Source organism: Limanda limanda, chromosome 7 (genome assembly GCF_963576545.1).
Source record: "Limanda limanda chromosome 7, fLimLim1.1, whole genome shotgun sequence".
Classification (NCBI taxonomy): Eukaryota; Metazoa; Chordata; class Actinopteri; order Pleuronectiformes; family Pleuronectidae; genus Limanda; species Limanda limanda.
Window position 1 is genome coordinate 5,659,393 of NC_083642.1, and position 15,290 is coordinate 5,674,682.

A 15,290-nucleotide genomic window follows, 5' to 3' on the forward strand; every position below is an offset into this window, starting at 1 on the left:
AATAAAATAAAACTTTAAAATGTTTTGAATGAGAACATTAGCATTAGCAAGGCATGTAACCGGAAACAACGCATTACGCTCACTGCAGTGATGCCTCATGGGAAATGTCGTTCCAGGGTTTTTATTGTACATTTATCATATTTAGGGGGCGGATTATACACAATACATAGCTAAATACATTAACAGTAAATGCATTATTTATTAATAAATTCTATTTTCATAAACATGTAGCAAATGTGACCATGAATATGACATCATTCATACACACGATGGATATTCACAGGCGTCATCACAGCAAGTGTAAACAGATATCAGATCAATACTAAATTGATTATTTTACCTCCTATAATTCTGAAGCAATAGATTATTCATTTAAGACAATGTTTTTTTCAATTCCATTTATTTGTAGATTTAGTTATAAAAAATAACATTCATTATCTCAAGGCAGTTTGATGGAGAGCTTGACATTTATAATAGTGTATTTAAACATTTTGTCGAACAAGCAGCTTGAAATACAAAGTAAATATATATTGATTTATGAAAGTGGCCGTAGTTATGAATTTCTTTGGCAAGTTGGTGTAAATGACATCTCTGTTGGTTTCAATACTGAATTCATCCCATCGATGGTTTTAATCGAAAAGATTTATTTGATTGATTAAAGGAAGGATTTCCCCTTGATACCAGCTGATTCAGCAGAACTTGATTTAGTGTTCAGGTCTTGATTGTGTGTCCTGATCAGTGATATATAACTTTTGGGAGGACACACAACATTTCAAAGAGGAGGTTGGCCCCCGTCAGTGCAGTGTTCCCTGTAAAGGCAAAAGAAAGTATGAATGGTGGTTGTTATAGAATTCATACAGTATATCATTTGAAGAGAAATGGAATGTGTCAAGTACCTGTGGTGTCATAAGGTGGTGACACCTCCACCAGATCACATCCGACCAGATTCAGACCACGACAGCCTCGGATAATCTCAACTCCCTGAATCAAGCAGAGATAAAACCAGTGTGTTTATAAATTAATTCTGGAAACTTAAACAAATGAGTGAAGTAATTTAAACTTTTGTCAATAGAGAACAAGTCGTGTAACCTTCATCTGTGCATCATTTTGACAAACTGCTTTTTCTTAATAGCATCAAAAACAACCACTCTAGATCCTCCACCGACATTTTCCTCCCTAGTGCAGGTACATTACACATGTGCAGCCGTTGCAGTAAGTTCTTTTAAATTTTTACATAATGTACAATCGCATAAACCTGTATTTACATGTATGTAAGATGAAAAAGCATTATATGTCAGCTTTACAGTCTGTTGCATTCTGTTTACCTGGATGGGAGTGAGTCCGGCTATCTCTGGTGTTCCTGTTCCAGGAGCGAAGCCGGGGTCAAGAGCATCGATGTCGAAGCTGAGGTAAACTGGACCGCTGCCCATCTGAGCCCGGACTTCAGCCATCAGGGGTGCCAGAGATTTGAACCAGCACTCTTCTGCTTGGACCACACGGAAACCCTGTGCAACATAGAAAACCAGGATGTTAATATGCAAGATTATGATTAGGAGAGGAATAAACCCCTTAAGATGCATCATCTCCTTATCCAGGGGTCCCAATCTACAGTGAGAACAGAGCTGGAAGCAGCAGCCTGTTTGATAGATAGATAGATAGATAGATAGATAACTTTATTCATCCCCGAAGGGAAATTAAGTCGTCATAGCAACTGGTATATTTGAATACAATAAAATACAATACAATAGAATAAAATAAAAAATATTTAGGTAGAAAGAATAAAAACAGAAACACAAGATAAATAGGTAGATAAGGTGCAGTGGCAAGATGATGGTAATAGTCCTGATGATATGATGGTAATGTTATTGTTAGACAGTATATACAAATAGTACAGTATATATAGTATATAATATAGTATATAATATAACATAATATATATTTATATATGATAGTAATTATACCAATATAATAGCAGTATATAGTAATAATGGCAGCAACAGAATATATATATAAATAATAGTAAATATAATAATAATAATCACAATGTACACATGTATAAATATGTGTATATAGACTATATACAAAGAATATACATTGAGTATGATATAATATATGATATATAGTAGAGGTATAAATATAAGTATTTGACTATACAATAGATAATATAATATACTATGAGTCTAAGAATATGTAGACAGAGTGTGCAAAAGACAATATTATTGTATAAAATGATATATAATATCAATATGGTTTATATTAACACATATCACATATGATGTGAAGTAAGTGTATATGGAGCGGAGTGTTGTACAGGTACACAGTGCAAGGAGACAGGTATATTTAGTGCAGTTCTGTGATGGTGGCTCTGACAGAGGTAGAGGAGTTGAACAGTCTTATTGCGGTTGGGAGGAACGATTTCCTGTATCGTTCCTTAGAGCAGCGGGGTTGAATGAGTCTGTGGCTGAAGCTGCTCCTTAGCTTCTCCAGTGTTTTGTGGAGGGGGTGAGAGGGATGGTCCATGATTGCCAGCAGTTTTGCCAGCATCCTGTCCTCCACCACCTCCTCCAGGGTGACAAGCTTAGAGCCAACCACAGACTCTGCCTTCCTGATGAGTTTTTTCAGTCTGTTGGTGTCCTTTGCCTTGATGCCCCAGGACACCACAGCAAAGAAGATGGTGCTCGCCACAACAGACTTATAGAACATCTGCAGCATCTTGTTGGAGACATCGAAGGACCTGAGCCTCCTCAGGAAGTAAAGCCGGCTCAGGCCCTTCTTGTAGACAGCCTCTGTGTTGGTGGACCAGTCCAGTTTATTGTCCAGTGTACTTGTATGCAGCTACCACCTCCACATCTGTCCCACCGATGCAGACAGGAGAGGGCAGGGGCTTGTTCCTCCTGAAGTCCACCACCATCTCCCTCGTCTACGCCACGTTGAGCTGCATGCAGTTCTCCCCACACCACCTCACAAAGCGGTCAACCAGGTCCCTGTACTCAGCCTCCCTCCCGCCCCCAGTTATTGTCCAGCACATAAGCACAGCCGACATGTCACAGGTTTACATAATGAAAAGATTGATGGCTGGGTTCCATTTATCTCTAGATAAATCGGATAAAGCGGATGTTTTCTAGCAGTTTACCTGCGCCCGGCTCCATTCGTACGAGTCGGCAGAGTAGCCTGAGCCCCTCAGGCCGATCTGCACCACTCTCTTACAGTCCAGCAGCCCTTCCTCCACACAGCGTCTGAATGGAGTCCCGTGTCCAATCTTCTCCCCCAGGACCACGTCACTGGTGTCAGCATGAGCGTCCACATGGACCAGACCCACCGGACCATGCCTGATGAGGGACCACACAACAGAATGAGGCTCGAGGTTATGAGAAGGCCACAAATAATGTAGAGTCATGCAAAAATCAGAGTCGAACATTAAAAATCGGGTTAAGATCAGAAATAATCTGGTCAATCATAGAAACTTTTTTGATGATCAATTATTATAGTTTGTTTTAATACATGTCAAATGTGCACCGGCTGCAGCTACAACTATATCAACTGAAAAATAATCAACATATTAATCAATAATACAAATGAGGGAAATATCCCTGTGGAATTAATTGTCAGGCCAGTTTTAAATTGAGGTAACTTACCTCTCAGCGACAGCTTGCAGGATTGGATATGCAATCGTGTGATCGCCACCTGCAGACACCAACACTTCCTTAACATCTGACCTTTGACATGACTTGCACTTCCTTTTACAAGGTTATTTAAACAGATAATGAATAGAGCCTGACTGATAAATTGAGATATCAGGTAACAGAGATATCAGCCTCTGTGTTCATGTTTGCTAAATATTAACTTTACAGAATAAACCATGGTCGTTTTAGTCACTCTCTTGGGGGAGTAGGGACTGTTGCTTTAAGAGCAGGCCGCCCGGCTCATTTTACCTCAGTTAAACTTATGAGTTAAACTGAGAGCGGAGAAGTTATGTGAAAGCTCGACCAGCTGTGGAGTCGTACGGGTTTCAGACTCCTGTCATGTTACCAAGCTGAGAAGATTCAGTGGACTCGTCTGCCTGTGACACTTGCAGAGTCAAAGTTTGATGTTTTACAACTTTACAACAAAAGCAGAGGGGGATCTACATTAATGGTCTGATTGGTCAATGTGACTAAATGGGAGATGTTGCACTCCTTTAGGCTGTACTAACAGATGTTGAGTTTAAAGCCGAACTAATCAATCTCTCTCATCGCCCTCACCCATCGTCAGAGGGATGCAGCCGGTGGCCAGGATCGTCCTGTACGCCTCCCTGATGCGTTTGCATGTGTCCTTCAGGTCGTACACGTTCACGTTCACGTCCCCGATGTCGGCCACCATGAGGGACTCGTAGGGCGCCGCCCTGGTGCCACTGTTGTACGACCTCAGCATGGCCGACTCCACCCGGATGTGACGGGGACCGAACCTGCGGTGGATGAGGAGACAGCTGGTTATTTAACAATGGGCCACTTACTGTATATTTGTACTCAAAATAAGTTTGGGGTACTTGGAGTTGTCAGTACTACTAATCAACACTGATTCATAATTATGTGCTACTATTATCATTATTGTGGTTGTTCTGTATTTCTATTTCTTTATTTGTTCTTATTTTATGGAATTACAATTTTCCTTGAGAATTGGGTGGGAGGGGGTCTGAGAAAGAAAGTTTGACAAGTTAATTGTGTATGCTCAATTTATTTGTGTGTGTGTGTGTGTTTTCATAATGTTTTCATAACATGTCTCTATTTTCTTCTTTTCATGCAAAGTTTAGATAACAACTACAACAACTACTTATAATAATAATAACAATATGTTGGTAATTACATTATGAGTTGTGCTAAGTTGACTTGAGAAACACTTCCTAAGACCAGAAACAGGACTTTGGTGTTGAACTATAATAAACTTTGTGAACTTTATGGACTCCACCCCCCCTCCACACACACACACACAGGCCCTGCCATGCGGACTCGGAGGAACAGCACCTGGCTCCGGGCCGGTTCGAGGTCCCGGTGTCGATCGGGACTCCGATGAACGCAGCGTCCAGCCCGTCCGCGGTCTCCTGGAAGGGCAGCTTGGCCATGGTGGGGATCCCCGACACCCGGGCCACGAACTCTGCGCTGGGCGGAACATTGAAGCGTCTCCCGGAGGACTCTCTGCGGGGATTCAGGCACGAAGCCTGGGGAGCATCTGCAGCAGGACGTGGACCCACAGAGGAGAGGTGAGGAGACAGGAGGGGACGAGATGCCTTCAGGTTCCTCCACAGTGAAGACATGGCTGCTGGGCTGCAGGTTCCACAAGAGACAGGCACAAGCTGTCAGTGGACAGGGAGGGAGACGGAGGGTAGTGATTGGCCAGGAGTGAGGGGGAGGAGCCAATCTGTGTGCATACATTTTATATTAAAGTTGCATATAATATCTATAAATATAATTTTTGTTCACTTTTATATCTGCCTTAAGGTCAGCTAGATACTATATACACATTTTTTTATTCAGCACTTTTCAAAACACACGTACAAGATGCTTCTCAAGTTAAATTGGAGGCAAACAACAGGAACCAGTCAAACACTCAAAGCAAGTTGAAGATCACACAGCAGAAGAGCACATGATGCAGAGATTTAATAAATTGAGTTAAAATAAAGCTTATTTCTTACAAAGTAAATGGTTTTATAAGCTGACTTCAGTTAAAGAAATAGTGATATTAATATTTTGAATTGTGATTTTTTTTGACTTGCTCAAGCAAAATAATGAAGCATGTGTAGCAACTGGATTTGCTTCTTGACCTGGATGTGTGAGGATATTCACAGATAACCTGTTATAACCTGTTACCTTTTTTGTAATAAAGTCATAAAATGACAATCCCTGATACTTTTTATTGGATCAATCAAGTTGAACCTTTCACCTGTTTCCTTATCTCCACCTGGTTGACCCACGTTTCTTGTTTTGGCAGCTTCAGGACCGACTGCTATGGTCTGGTTGGTTAAGATTGTGTTCTTCTGTAAAATAGGGAAATTTTAAAAGGTATGTTTCATTGGACAAGTTTCATTTGAACTTCATGCAGCTACAGCTCACATGAATAAAGAGTTTCTTGTACCTCAAACACGTCCTGAGTCAAGAAGTCACTGATAAAGCAGATGTTAGTCTGACAGATTCAAGAAGATTCATGGAAATCACATGTGTGTGAAGATATTTCAGCAAATTATCCATAAAGATTTTCTTGTTTATTGATTAGCTTCCTTTTTCCAGCGATGATGATTTGTTTATGTGTTTATTTGTCTTGTAGCCTCATTCTATCGTTGTAATTGAAAACAAATGTTTAGCATTTTCTGTTTTCAGTAAAAAATGTAAAACTTTGAACACAAAGGCTGTTACCCTGTCAGGATGTAGAACACACACGGTATTTGTGTAATCTCTCTCTCTCGTATGAATGGAAAGAACAAGGTCTGAGCCATGAACAACTACAACCTCCCAGTTATCAGATACTGGTGTGATAACCTGCCAAAGGTGGACACAGAGCCCATTGATATAAAAAACAATGAAGCTCTTCACAATGAATGGAGGGTTTCATCCCAGATACAGACACTAAGAGAGAGAGGGGAGGGGGCTGAGGAGCAGTGAGCATCAGAGACACTGTCCAGAAACAACCAGGGTCCAGGATCAGGAGAATGATGATCTGCTGAGTGAACACCTGAGACAGCAGAAACCCACTGATGATGATGATGAGGAGGAGGAGGAGGAGGAGGAGGAGGAGGAGGAGGAGGAGGAGGAGGAGGAGGAGGAGGAGGAGGAGGAGGAGGAGGAGGAGGAGGAAGAAGAGGAGGAGGAGGAGGAGGAGGAAGAGAGAGAACCATCATGGGAGGACAAGCCCCTGAATGGCTCGTACAGCCAGCAGATAACTGTCTGATGGAGAAATCCTACAATTTTGAGTTTCAATGATTATCTGTTGAATTTATGTCACAAACATAAGTTTTTTTTATTGTGAAATATTTGCAGGAAGATGCAGTATATATTGTTTTTTAAGATTCTCATGTTCGTTCTTCTTGATGTCGTTTTTCAAAAAACTGCCTTATTCAATCCCCTTTTAGAGATGTCATTCTATTTTGTGTATATGTATATATTTTTACAAATGAATAATATATAAAAGATGGGGTAATTGGTATGTACCATAAACAGAATTTTATTGAAAACAAATCCTGCTCATGTTTAGTCAAATGCAGTATCTAATATTAATTTATTATTTCTATTTGTTATTTGGAATGTATATGGTAATCATATCATCATATGTACACCCGTAATATGAAAAAGGGACATGAACTTCTTGAGCAAAAATAAATTGATAATTTAATATTATGTAGTCATTTTTTTTATTTAATTTCATCCATATCATTATGTCAACTAATAAAATACATTATAACCTAAATTTCACATCATATCGTGATGAATATATATCCAATAAACCCTACTGAGGAGGTTAAGGTTGTGTGTTCAGTGTGTGATGTGTGATGAGTGTGTGATGTGCTCGTGGATGTGAAACGGTTCCTGCAGCAGATAGAGAGGAGGGTGTGTTTTCTTTCTTCCGTGCACTTCTCTTGTCTTCCTCAGGAGGCAGAGTGAGCTGTTCCATCAGACCAGCTCCTGTCCCCTCGCATCTCAGACGCGAACGCTCCTCAGACTTGTCTCTTTACATCGTATAATACCTGACAAGCCATCATGGTAAGTAACCTATTCCATTTGATTCCTAGCGTTACTCTCTGCGACTGATACTATCGGTGGATATCTTACCTGCATTAAAAAGGGAATGATGGGGACAGTGCGTGGTCCCTGTTTTATTTCTCCGTCACCATTTTTTTTTTTTGTCTGTGGTATTGTCTTTACCCATCCCTGTGAATTCATCACCAATATTTCTAAAATTCAAAAATGAGGTCGATTTGTATCATGAATTCAATCTTACACATTCCTTCAAACACTTAATCCTCTTTCCACAGACCTCCCCTCAATCAGATTAAACCAATGACTGGTTTTTTTTTTTTAATTAAAATGTTATTTTTGGCCCTTTTTGTTGTTTTGTGTGCTAAATGCAATGCTTCTATTTGCAGTATGCTAGAGAAAAAATAGGGCTGCCTGTAGAATCAAGGAAGAAATGTGATGGTGCATAGCCACAATGGAGGATCTAAATGTGGCTTTTTAAAGAGACAGTAGTGCAACATGTCTGACCTAGATAATCCCCTCTCCCTACAGTAATCCCATGCGCAGTAGGCACAGTCTTATGTCACAGCAGCAAACACACGGGCTGCAACGGAACAGTCAAGGCTTCGCACGCAAGCTGGAGAGAATGGACAGAACACGTGGTGCTCATTTTGACAAATTGAGGTGTGGTGCCTGTGACGCCAGCTCATTCAAAAGCTGTGTCTTAAAAACCTGGCATCAGATTAAAGGCCTTAGTGTTCCACGTGTGTTTCTTTCCATCGTTTCAATCCCCATTGTAGTGGAAATGCGGTTTCTAGTGTCAGAAATGCATCTTAAACCAAAGGACTTCTCTTTAAATTTTTCATCACGCAGCGTGAGTGTATCTCCATCCACGTCGGTCAGGCTGGCGTCCAGATTGGCAATGCCTGCTGGGAGCTTTACTGCCTGGAACACGGAATCCAGCCAGACGGACAGATGCCCAGTGACAAAGCCATCGGAGGAGGAGACGACTCCTACAGCACCTTCTTCAGTGAGACCGGAGCTGGAAAGCACGTCCCCAGAGCCGTGTTCGTCGACCTGGAGCCCACTGTCATCGGTAAACTGCCAGAAATACAGATTCTAGTCTCTTGTTTCAATCAGTCAAACTTCAGACTTCTATAAGTCATTCTGTTTCTTCAGATGAAGTTCGCACTGGAATCTACCGCCAGCTGTTCCACCCTGAGCAGCTGATCACTGGGAAGGAAGATGCGGCCAACAACTACGCCCGCGGACACTACACCATCGGCAAAGAGATCATTGACATTGTGCTGGACAGGATCCGTAAACTGGTGGGTACATTAATCTCAGGAGGAGTTAATTTTCCTAATTCTGACTACTAATATCTTATATCTTCTCTGTCTCCAGGCCGACCAGTGCACTGGTCTTCAGGGCTTCCTGGTCTTCCACAGCTTCGGCGGTGGCACCGGCTCTGGCTTCACCTCCCTGCTGATGGAGCGTCTGTCCGTCGACTACGGCAAGAAGTCCAAGCTGGAGTTCTCCATCTACCCAGCCCCCCAGGTGTCCACCGCTGTGGTGGAGCCCTACAACGCCATCCTGACCACCCACACCACCCTGGAGCACTCTGACTGCGCCTTCATGGTCGATAACGAAGCCATCTACGATATCTGCCGCAGGAACCTGGACATCGAACGTCCCTCCTACACCAACCTGAACAGGCTGATCAGTCAGATCGTGTCCTCCATCACTGCTTCCCTCCGTTTCGATGGCGCCCTCAACGTGGATCTGACCGAGTTCCAGACCAACTTGGTGCCATATCCCCGTATCCACTTCCCTCTGGCCACCTACGCCCCCGTCATCTCTGCAGAGAAGGCCTACCACGAGCAGCTCTCCGTGTCTGAGATCACAAACGCCTGCTTCGAGCCGGCCAACCAGATGGTGAAATGTGACCCTCGCCACGGTAAGTACATGGCCTGCTGCCTCCTGTACCGTGGAGACGTGGTGCCCAAAGATGTCAACGCCGCCATCGCCTGCATCAAAACCAAACGCTCCATCCAGTTTGTGGACTGGTGTCCCACTGGGTTCAAGGTCGGCATCAACTACCAGCCGCCCACTGTGGTTCCTGGTGGAGACCTGGCCAAGGTCCAGAGGGCCGTGTGCATGCTGAGCAACACCACCGCCATCGCTGAGGCCTGGGCTCGGCTCGACCACAAGTTTGACCTGATGTACGCCAAGAGGGCTTTCGTCCACTGGTATGTGGGTGAGGGTATGGAGGAGGGGGAGTTCTCCGAGGCCAGGGAGGACATGGCAGCTCTGGAGAAAGATTACGAGGAGGTCGGAGTCGACTCCATCGAGGGAGAGGGAGAAGAGGAAGGAGAGGAATATTAAAAGGGACGTAAAGGAGACCTCGCCCTTGTTCCCAACACATTCCAATTTGAAAAATCTGTTTAGTTTGATGTTCAGAGAAAAATCACAAAAACTCCTGTTTGGCTCTGTCTTAAATAAAGCTCCTGAAACATGAATATGTTTGCGTTTTTTTTAATACAATTATTTAGTGAATGTTAATGAATGAATACTGCAGGATATTTTCTATGATAATATTAAAAAACTAAATCTTGTGAGATCAAATGAGGAAACTATAGATACAAACATCTTTAAATCAAACACTGCACATCACATTAGCAGAACACACAATGTACCTCATTGTGTTTTAAATTGTACTTTAGTTTGAAGTGAATGTTTTGTAGTGCAATGGCTTCCCTCACCAAACCTCCAGTGCGAAGGACTTTCTTTAATTTTAATGTATCTCAAGGTAACACTATGTGGAGTCAAAAAAATAGATATATGTTGTCATATTTTGAAGTAAATTTGTGTTATTGTGATGCCGGCTTCATCTTCTTGTGTGTACATGAAACAGCGGTAGAAAAAAAATTCAAATCAATTCAGAGATACTTTCAAACAGATTCCTTTATTCTAAAACACAGCAGAACAATCTACATCTATCCAAAAATATTTTTTTCCATCTTTGGTATGAAAAATAAACCCCCAACTCACCACATATGATTATTAATAAGGTGCTTAACCGACTGGTTTTGACAGGTGATAGCTTTTCTCTATTCAAATCATTTAAATAGATTTCCCAGAGTGTAATCTGCATCATATATAATATAGCAACAAAACAAACATGGAGATAAAGTGCAAACCCAAACAACAAAATCACATCCATAGGGTCGATCACACTGTCCATCCTCATGACTCACGTGATAGTTTAGTTTTAACCCGAGGATGGTGTCGTTACATAAGTTACATCGTGCAAAATAAGAGTATAAGTGCTTTTGGTAGTCTATCCTTATGAAGTTATGAGTTTGTGTGTATCTATGCAGACAGTATCATGGCCGGACGCTGTCCGTACAGCAGGAAGCGCACAGCAGTGCGCAGGTCCTCCAGCTCCAGGTTAGACAGGAAGCTCCTCTGAAGCTCCGCCTCCACGCTCCTCCCCCTGGGTCCTCTGCAGCCCTTCAGGAGAACCGCAGCAGTTTGGCACAGCAGCCAATCAACCAACTCCTTCATGCCTGCACTGCCCTGGTCAGCCAGCACCTCCTGCCCCCAGAGGCTGAGATGTAGCATGTCGGCTGCCACACGGGCACTGGGGCGCTGCAGAGATAGAAAACCATCAGGGAGTATAGTGGGTGGAAGAGTTTATGTTTCCAAACAAGTCAAAGCTTCTACCAGACAGAACTATTAAGAAAACAGTAATTTATACGAGGAAGATGTAAAGGAATTTGAAGTAATGATTAAATGTAATTGACTAATTATTAATAATGATTGTAGAAATGAACCCTATCAATGATTGACTGAGTGTCTTATCAAATCCTTCCGTACCTTGCTCGGGTTCCTCCTGAGGAGTAATCGGGTCACTAGCTGCACAGCGACTGGAACACTAGAGGGCAGCAGAGGAAGCTGCTTCTCCTCGTAGCTCCTGCTCTCCAGTCCCGCTGGTCGATAGAACGGGTTGCGCTGGCCGAATATCTCGTAGGAGATGGCGCCCACGGCCCACGCATCTGCTTTGCTGTAGTCAATCACCACATCAGATCCGTGAACTGCAGTGATCACCTGCGGGAGGACACATCACGGAAACACATGAACATGGTTAACTTCATTTAAGAATATTTGTTATATTGAAGTCTTTAATCGGGCCAATGAGAGACGGCCAAGCAACTGTTGGACATTCTTCTTTTACATAATTACAACAAAGAGCAATAACATCTACCTCAGGCGCCATGAGCGAAGGATTCCCCCCTCTGCTGACCCCCGGACCTTTGAAGGGCAACTGCAGACTGGAGTTCCTCTGGGCCAGGCAGCAGCCAAAATCAGTAATCACTAGACGAGGGGAACCAGCTGCATTGAAACAAACATAATTTGATTGGTTAACGGAAATGCTTTGATGGAGTCACATCTTAAACTGCAATTTTGACACGTTGGATCATTTGTTAGACCTGAGTCGAGTTCCAACAGCACGTTGTCTGACTTGAGGTCCCTGTGAGCGACGCCCTGTCTGCACAGATGGTCGACGCCCTCGAGCAGCTGCAGCACCATCAGGGCGCCCGGCCTGCCGCCTGGCGTGGACACTTCCAGGTACTGTCGCAGCGTGCACGGATAGCTAAGGTACAGAAGAAGACAGATTGTTAGGACAACTGAACTGGAACCAAACACGAGTGTCGTCAAATCTTTAGGGTTAGGTTTAGGTAAAAGAGGTTTTGTATTAGTCTCTCTGTTTGTGAGTGAGCAGGATACTACCAAAATTTGTGGAGGGGTGGGAAAAGGCTCAAGGAACAACCCGTAAATTATTGGTGTGGATCAGGCAGTGGATCAAGGATTTGTTTAATCCTTTTCTTTATATTGTGACAAATGGAGTTTTTAAACATTTCTGTTGATTTCTCAGATAATTATTCATGGATCTTGATGACAAAATAAAAAAATGTGGTGTGTTTAGGGATCTGATAATTCTGAGCGTGTGTAATTTGGTTTCATGAGGGAGATGTTTAGCATTGGCAGAGGTGTTCACTCTCCTCGTTTTAAGATGAAACTGGTGACATTTGTTCACCATCAGGCTGACAGACGGCAAGTCTTACTTCTTCATGACCAGGAAAAGAGTGCAATCGTTGCCCAGACCGTTCGGGTTCAGCCTGGGTGGCAGCACATCTGGATACTCTTCCAGGGCTCCTGCGAGCAATGGAACGTCAGCTGTGAAAGCCCGGTACACTGTGATCACATTAGGATGTGCCGACACTCTTTTAGGCAGAACTCCAAAGTCCCTGAATGTAGAGAGAGAGATCTGTGAACATCTTGTCTACATCATGTTCATTCCTGCAGAACTAGTGAGGAACAATGAAAGTACAAACCCATCCAGAGTGATTTGTTCTTTCTCCTGCTTTAAGGCCAGAGGCCCGGCAGGCACCAGCTCCTGGGACATGGATTTTAAGATATCCTCGCTTGATGAACTTGGCTGCGAAGAATCAAAACAGACCAGTCAGACCAGTCAGTGCTGTGCTGTGGTGAGTGCGACAGCCATTTGTTTTATTAGCACAGGGGAATTTCGAAATCTCTCTGTAAAAATACTCACCCCAAAGTTCCACATCATCTTGATAGCCAGGGGGAAGCAGCATGTCAGAGAACGACCTTTCTCTCCTTCCTCCTCCTCCTCCTCATCGTCTCTCAGCTGCAGCAGCGAGCGCTGGCCGTCACTCTCCTTCGCAAACTGAGCCGCAGCCTCGTACACAGCCGCATTGGAGCCTTTCCCAACCTGGTTCCCAATAATGTAATCCTTCAGTTGATATCCAGAGGTGAACGGCTTGGTTGGCGTCTGAAATCTTTTCTTTCTGAACACGGCCTGCAGATTTGGAGAGAGGTGGGGTTTTTAAGTTGAGAGCGGTAGAAGGGTTCAGATCTCAGCAGTTATTTCAGCAAAGGATAGAAAGTGTCCACACACTGGATTTAACTTCTTGTAACTTAATTGGCATATTCTTTAATTAAATTGTATGCTTTTATTATTATTTCAAAAATTGTTGCAGCCCTTTATAGTTTTGGGAGCTTTAAACCAGAAAAGTTTCTTCACACTTAAGAAAAGTTGTAAATAAACATTAAATATAAATATAAATAACAATAACAATCTGGCTGTCACCTCTGTTCAGTCAAATTCATTATTTCAAATAATAGAAGGGGAGGGACAGGATTCATGTGAAGCAACTGGAACACCTTTCGTTATTAATAGGTCAAGAAACTCCATGTTATTACAACATGATCAAATACCCAAATACCAGTTGTGGTATTCAAAGTCTTAAAATCCTACTTGATTAAAAGATGAAGAGATTTTAGTAAAGTCTTAAAAGGAATTGATGAATATTCTGGAACAATCTTGTTGTTTTTATTCTTTTATTTATTCTTCTTCGACAATTTCTATTTGTTTTATTTTGTTCTTATGTTTTTTTCGTTAAATTGTCTGGTATAACTTTAGTATAGCCACATTTTCAGACAGACAGATATATTACTATGTACATAACACACAGGAAGTATTTGTAGTGTTATTGGTGAATGTATACATTTCTATTTAGTGTTCACATGTCATAAGAATATGTTTTCAGATATGTTTTATGAGTGTAAATATAAATGTACACAGTTAATTGACTATTGGAGATAAAATTCAATTTATTTGAAATTATGTCATATACATTGAATTTGTCTGTGCAATTTCAATTCAGGTGCAAAAGTGTTTACTTTGTATATATTATTGCTGTATTTACATTTTCCTTATGTTTGTACTACATGTTTTCTTATTTATGATCTTTTCCCTCATCTCTTTATTGTGGGACTGAATCATAACGTGTATCTGTAGTTGGAGGAGTTGAAGTACTTGTGAAGTACTTGTATCACAGTACTGAGTTAAAGGAGTGTGACCTGGATCTCCTGACAGGTTCCCACAGTCGTCCTGTCCTCCTCCAGCTGCTGCTCGATGAGTCCCACGCCGAAACCGAACGCCAGGAACACGGCTCTGTTCCTGGGGAAGCCGCCGATGAACCTCCTCCTGAGGGCGGAGGCCTGGAGCTGTGCGGCCAGGCCCCGCACGGAGCTGCGGAAGAACCGGTACCGAGCCGGCAGGAAGGACCGCAGCTGAGCGGTGCGGGCCGCGGGACCGACCCGGTCCCCCCGGGGCCTCGCTGCGACTCGGCCGGCGGGGGTGAGGAGACCCCGCTGGAGGAAGGACCGGCCCAGAGCCAGCCCCCGGAGCACAGCCTGTCTCACCGACATGATTACTGACGAACTACCAAAACAACCACTACTGAGCATGCGCAGAAGCGACAGGGACTACGGAGGCTCCGAAGGGTCAAAGCGAGAGTCACAACCATAGACTGTAAGAGTCAAAGCAGAAGGGACAGATTCAAAGATTCATCAATCAATCAAATTTTAATTGTATAGCCCATATTCACTAATCACAATTTGTCTCATAGGGCTTTAACATGGTGAGACATCCTCTGTCCTTAATCCCCAGCAAGAGTCAGGAAAAACTACTAAAAACCCTTTTAACAGTATTCGGAT

The 15,290-nt window shown here is 42.9% G+C and overlaps 2 protein-coding genes and 1 pseudogene across 2 annotated transcripts; 1 reads left to right on the top strand and 2 right to left on the bottom strand.

Moving 5' to 3' along the window:
• Nucleotides 1-476: 476 nt before the first annotated feature.
• Nucleotides 477-5,337, bottom strand: agmat (agmatine ureohydrolase (agmatinase)). Its single transcript, XM_061074958.1, has 7 exons — nucleotides 5,001-5,337; nucleotides 4,242-4,444; nucleotides 3,636-3,684; nucleotides 3,134-3,329; nucleotides 1,326-1,505; nucleotides 897-981; nucleotides 477-809 (listed from the first exon to the last, which is right to left on the bottom strand). Exons 1-7 carry the CDS (start codon nucleotides 5,288-5,290, stop codon nucleotides 736-738), a joined length of 1,077 nt encoding a protein of 358 aa, XP_060930941.1. The 5' UTR covers nucleotides 5,291-5,337; the 3' UTR covers nucleotides 477-735.
• Nucleotides 5,338-8,595: 3,258 nt separating this feature from the next.
• LOC133005152 (tubulin alpha-1 chain-like) lies at nucleotides 8,596-10,141 on the top strand (annotated as a pseudogene).
• An 894-nt stretch (nucleotides 10,142-11,035) lies between these two features.
• Nucleotides 11,036-15,004, bottom strand: pink1 (PTEN induced kinase 1). Its single transcript, XM_061074476.1, has 8 exons — nucleotides 14,652-15,004; nucleotides 13,321-13,587; nucleotides 13,100-13,203; nucleotides 12,830-13,012; nucleotides 12,194-12,357; nucleotides 11,968-12,095; nucleotides 11,580-11,810; nucleotides 11,036-11,351 (listed from the first exon to the last, which is right to left on the bottom strand). Exons 1-8 carry the CDS (start codon nucleotides 15,000-15,002, stop codon nucleotides 11,073-11,075), a joined length of 1,707 nt encoding a protein of 568 aa, XP_060930459.1. The 5' UTR covers nucleotides 15,003-15,004; the 3' UTR covers nucleotides 11,036-11,072.
• Between the last annotated feature and the right edge of the window lie 286 nt (nucleotides 15,005-15,290).